At 47.0% G+C, this 6,060-nt stretch overlaps 1 protein-coding gene across 3 annotated transcripts in view; it reads right to left on the bottom strand.

Moving 5' to 3' along the window:
* Nucleotides 1-2,339: 2,339 nt before the first annotated feature.
* Nucleotides 2,340-6,060, bottom strand: part of rpap1 (RNA polymerase II associated protein 1) — a 129,469-nt gene continuing 125,748 nt past the window's right edge. For all 3 annotated transcript variants that reach the window (XM_067991234.1, XM_067991233.1, XM_067991235.1), the window contains one exon: nucleotides 2,340-3,279. In XM_067991234.1, the coding sequence (XP_067847335.1) occupies nucleotides 3,124-3,279 (156 nt within the window). In that variant the 3' untranslated portion in view covers nucleotides 2,340-3,123. The remainder of the gene's footprint in view (nucleotides 3,280-6,060) is intronic.

Raw genomic sequence — 6,060 nt, 5'->3', positions numbered from 1 at the left:
AGAGTCCCTGGTCACAAGGATTGAGAAGCCACCAATGTGACACCTCCTAGCACCCTCTGTCGCTTTTACACACATGTAGAAAGACACAGACTGAGCACATGCCTGTGAGAAAATGATGTGAGTTAAGGGGAGTGGGGGTGGAGAATTGTGATTGGGGCTGCATTAGAAAAAAATTGTTTTGTGTTGAGTCTGCTGCTCTAAGCCAAGGTGATTATAGTGGGAGGCTATAACCCACCTCAGTGTCCCTGATCTGAATAGTCAATCAGGGTTCCGACTCCCCATCACCATCCAATCACTCTATGCGAGAATAAGATCGGTCTTGGCTGTAATGCCACTTCACGGTCAAATAGCTGTACTCCAGTGTGAGTTATGTATCAGAAGGGAAGGGGGGAGGACAAAAGGAGGAAGGAAAGAAAGAAGGAAAGAAAGGAAGAGAAAAGACTTACATTTATACAGTGCCTTTCACGACTTCAGGACGTCCCAAGCACTTTACAGCCAATGACGTACTTTTTTTTTTGAAGTGTAGTCACTGTTGTAATGTAGGAGAAAAGAGAGTTCTTCATTTTTTTAATTATGTTTTTGTTTTGTGAATTTTGTGGCGGGATGTTAATGCTGATGAATGGGACACAATTTCAGGCACCCCGTGTTAGCATCAAGCACTCGGTCAGATATACCACTGTCTGATCCAGAATAAAGCTCCCCAACTTTGCTCCAACAAAGCACCTCAGCCCCAAATTCAGGAGCACGACCCGTACTGGACCCGAGTGGCACTCTTTCCTCTATCACACCAGCCGTCCTATGGCCTTTGTGCGAAATTGTAAAACCTTGTGTCACTTGGTGCTGAATTCAGGCCAGCCTTGTACTGTATGACCGGGCTGAGAAGGCCCAAACTGACTTCACATCGAAACCTTAAAGCTAGTAGAAGAGGCCAGCTCTTCATTTTAAATTTAGTCAAGAAATATTATTCAAATTTTACTTTGATTGGTTAGCAAAACACACTCGCAGGTAAATCACGATGAATTGCCCCTGAAAACAGTAGACGTCAAAATCAGGCAATAATAGGCAAATTCCTCCCACCACAGGTATCTGTGGCACTGACAGGAAAATTTAGAGGAGAGACTGGCAGACAGCTGCGTGCCTTGTTTTCAAATCCCTCCATGATCTCGCCCCTCCCTATCTCTGTAACCTCCGCCAGTCCTCAACCCTCCGAGATCAATGCGTTCCTCCAACTCTGGCCCCTTGTCCAGTCCCCGCTTCCTTCACCCCACCACTGGCGGCCGTGCCTTCAGCCATCTAGGCCCCAAACTCTGGCATTCCCTCCCTAAACCTCTCCACCTCTCTCCATGCTGCTTAAAACCTACCTCTTTGACCAAGCTTTTGGTCACCTGTCTCCTTACGTGGTTTGGTGTCAAATTTTTGTCTGATTCTGCTCCTGTGAAGCCCCTTGGGACGTTTTACTATGTTAAAGGCACTATATAAATGCAAGTTGTCTGGCAGAGATCAGAGCTCGATGGCTCCTAAAGGTGGCCTCGCAGGCTCACTATGTAACTTGGTAATGAGGCAACAAGCTAGTGGCTAAATATTTTTTTAAACACTAGTGCCTGTTTTGGCTATACCAGGGCGTCTACTCTAATCTGTAATCTCTCCAGCAGCTATGGGTTTAATTGAGCACTGCCATCCAGTGTTTCATAAAATGACAGCACAGAAGGCCATTCAGCCCATCGTGCCTGTGTCGGCTCTTTGAAAGAGTTATCAAATTAGTCCCACTCCCCTGCCCTTTCTCCATAGCCCTGCAAATTTTTTTTCCTTTTCAAGTGTAATTCCAATTCCCTTTTGAAAGTTACTATTGAATATGCTTTCACCGCCCTTTCAGGCAGTGCATTCCAGATCATAATAACTCGCTGTGTAAAAAAAATTCTCATCTCCCCACTTTTTTTTTAACCAATGATCTTAAATCTGTGTCCTCTGGTTACTGACTCTCCTGCCAGTGGAAACAGTTTCTCCCTATCTACTCTATCAATACACCTCATAATTTTGAGCATCTCCATTAAATCTCCCCTTAACCTTCTCTGTTCGGAGAACAGTCTCAGCTTCTCCAGTCCCTCCAAGTAACTGAAGTCCCTCATTCCTCAAACCATTCTAATAAATCTCCTCTGCGCCCTCTCTAAGCCCTTGACATCCTTTCTAAAGTCTGGTGCCCAAAATTGGACTCAATATTCCAGCTGGGGCCTAACCAGTGGTTTAACAGAAACTTCCTCGGACCCTGTGCTCAACTGGCTCCAAGCCTTTCCCAACCCTCCCCCCACGCACACACACACACACCCCCACCCACTTAAATATGAAAGACAAGTGTTGTGTAATTTATTCAGTATTAATGTACATTGGACCCATAGCCCACAGTCCAGTCCGACCAGTGTGAACTGCCTTAACATCAAGTAATAGCACCCACAGAGGATTAACCGCAATCTCTTCGCACACTTGACAACGTGCCAGGCTGTTCCAGGAAGCCGTAATCTTCCTCTGTGAAACCGTAGCAACAAAGTTCATACGTCCTTCCCAGAAATCTTCACATTACTTGGTGGGAACAGCCAACTCTTTGGGATAATCCGGCGTCTCCGAGCAAGCACGGGCGCAGCCATCTTATTCTGCGGTGCTGTTAAGCATTGGTAGCGCGAGCTTGCACCGGCTTGGTTATGAGCTGCTGGTTATGCGGGAGTATCGTGTGGCAGTAAAATCTGCTCTGTTGGAGGGGGTGAGGGGTTCGGGGAGCCACCTCCAGTATAATACCAGCAACGCCAGTACTCCATTCATTAGGGTCTACACTGGAGAGGATCTATCCGACTGCAAATTAAAACCTTTTCTTTATAAATAGATAAGGAGGAATCGTTATATGATAAAATGGCGTTTGCCAATCAGCTCAAGTAGACCTCTCGCAGCCGTCTCCTGACCTCACTATCCTTCGAGAGATTCACACCCGGTACGTGCGGAATTCACCTCACCTTCTGCGGGGGTGGGCGCACATACGCCCGTGAGAGTTGAAAGGTACCGGTGGGACCGGAGTCTTTCCCGCAGATGGCTGCACCCCCGCCCTCCTCACCTCCCCTAGTGCCAACATCTCGCCTGTTACTTCACCCCCTGCTCGGTCTCCAGATTTAGAAGGTCCCCGAGGACTTTTTGCATCCACCTGTGCCTAATCACGGGCAGCTCGTCGTACACGTCGAACCCGCGGGGAGACTCCGCATTGGGCAGCTTGAAGTGAAGCAGATGCCTTCTCAGCGCCTAAACAACAGGACAGGAAAGAAAGTAAGCATTGCTTTTATATAGCTCAGGATGTCCCAAAACACCTTACAGCCAATGAAGTACTTTTGAAGTGTAGTCACTGTTGTAATGTAGGAAAGGCAGCAGGAGGTTCCCACGAATACTAAATGATAATGACCAAATAATCTGTTTTTTTTTGGTGATGTTGGTTGAGGAATAAATATTGGCCAGGACACCGGGGAGAACTCCCCTTTCTTCAAAATAGTGCCATGGGATCTGTTACGTCCACCTGAGAGAGCAGAGGGGGCCTCAGTTTAATGTCTCACCCGAAAGATGGCACCTCCGACAGTGAAGCACTCGAGGTCAGGCATAGCACAGATACAGAGCAAAAGTTCCCCTACGCCTATGTTAATCAAGACCAGAGGGTCTCAATTCACAAGGCCTTGCACTAGGACTGCTCTTGGGCATGCTGAGATATACTGCGGCACTGCGTAAGAGGATGGGCGTTACAAACATACGAGCAATGATGGACAGGAAAAAACCCTCTGGTCCATCCAGCCTGTCCCACACAATCGTGATACCTTGTGCATCACAATATATACACTCCCCACCCCACCCGAAACCATGTGATCTCCTGGGAGAGGTGAAAAACCAGATAAAAACCCAGGCCAATTTGTGGGAAAAAAATCTAGGCGATCTAAACTAGTCCAGGAGATCACTCTGGCCCTGGTTATTTTATGCTGTACCCACCTCTTGTATGAGGTGATCTCCACCCCAGCCAGAAACAGGTCCAGCTCTCGCTTGATGGAATTCAGTGAACTGGCGTCCACTGCACGAGCCGGCAGCCTGTTCCAGAGGTCCACTATTCTCTGGGAAAAGAACCACCTCCCGACATCTAACCTCGATCTGCCTTTTACAGCTTTAACTTGTGACCCCTGGTCCTCCCTAGCCTGTTTAGTTGGAACAAACTGTCGACTCAAACACAACCTATTCCCTTCATCATCTTATAAACCTCGATCAGATCACCCCATAGTCTATGTTTTCCTAAAGTGTAGAGTATTAGCTCTTTTAGCCTATCTTGATAACTAAAGATGCTTCAAACTGGGAATTAGTCTAGCGGCCCTCCTTTCCAAAGTCTCAATATCACCCATGTGAGGAGACCAAAACTGGACAAAGTATTCCAGCTGAGGCCTGACCAAGGTCTTGTACAAGGACAAAATAGTAGGCTTTGTCTGGAGGAAACTTTGTTCTGTACCCACTACTCCCCACAGTGCTCCTGATTTCAGTCATACCAGATGTGATCAGTGCCCCCTGGGCTCAGGAAGGCCAGCACTAGTATTACCCCTTTGTGTTCTTGACACCAATTCAACCTAACCAACTAATGGTAACTCAGCGCTCCTGTGCACTTTGATTGTTAGGTTCACAAAGCCACAAACACACTGATCACAAACCTAGGTCTCTCCTTCATGCAGGTCTGCCCTTAATCTGAAACACTGCGTTTTATAACCCTTTGCTTGTTTAATCAAGGACGTCTGCAATGACTTATTCGGAGCCTAGCTGGCTGCCACCATCAACTCCCCATTGTCCTGGTGCCCTAAAACAACGGGAGTGGGCACTCACTTAATCACACAACATAAGCAGTTACCAACTGGAACGTTTCCCCACAGAAAGGTACTTCATGACTGGTAGTTCTATCTGAAAAGGGATCTTTATCACTGGGTGTCTAGAAAGCTTTTTTTTAAAATATTCATTTAGGAAATGGGCACCGCTAGCAAGGTCAACTGTCGAGGAAACTTTATTCCACATCGAACTTGTGCTGTAGCTGACCTAGGAGCACTTGATGGTAGAACAGTGGTACTCACAGCGAGGAGGCCATTTGCCATATATATCATGCGACTACCAGGGTGACAGGAGGCGAACTAGATGGACCTTGGGTCTTTTTTCATCTGACAATTCCTATGCTCCTATTTGTGTCTTACCCCATTTTATTGCCCATCCCTAGTTGCCCTTGAGAAGGTGGTAGTGGGCCTTCTTCTTGAACCGCTGCAGTCCGTGTGGTGAAGGTGCTCCCACAGTGCTGTTAGTAGGGAGTTCCAGGATTTTGACCCAGCGATGATGAAACAGCAGCAATCTATGTCCAAGTCGGGATGGTGTGTGACTTGGAGAGCAGCTTGCAGGTGAAGGTGTTCCCATGAACCTGCTGCCTTTGTCCTTCTAAGTGGTGGAGGTGCTGTTGAAGAGAGAGAATCTGCCTCTGATTGGCATTCTCTCAACTTCTTAAGAACATAAAATAAGGAACAGGAGTAGACCCTATGGCCCCTCGAGCCTGCTCCGCCATTCAATCAGATCATGGCTGATCTTTAACCTCAACTCCACTTTCCTGCCTGATCCCCATATCCTTTGATTCCCCTAGAGTCCAAAAATTTAACTAGCTGAGCCTTGAATATACTTAACCACTCAGCATCCACAGTCCTCTGGGGTAGAGAATTCCAAAGATTCACAAAGTTCTGAGTGAAGAAATGCCACCTCATCTCAGTCTTAAATGGCCGACCCCTTATCCTGTGACTATGCTCTCTAGTTCTAGACTCTCCAGCCAGGGGAAACATCCTCTCAGCATCTACCCTGTCAAGTCCCCTCAGAATCTTATATGTTTCAATGAGATCACCTCTCAGTCATCTAAACTCCAGAGAGTATAGGCCCATTCTACTTAATCTCTTCTCATAGGACAACCCTCTCATCCCAGGAATTAATCTAGTGAACCTTTGTTGCACCGCCTCGAAGGCAAGTATATCCTTCCTTAGA

The sequence above is a fragment of the Heptranchias perlo genome, chromosome 10 (genome assembly GCF_035084215.1).
Source record: "Heptranchias perlo isolate sHepPer1 chromosome 10, sHepPer1.hap1, whole genome shotgun sequence".
NCBI lineage: Eukaryota > Metazoa > Chordata > Chondrichthyes > Hexanchiformes > Hexanchidae > Heptranchias > Heptranchias perlo.
Note: the sequence above shows the minus strand (reverse complement) of the source record. Positions and strands in the feature narration are given on the sequence as shown.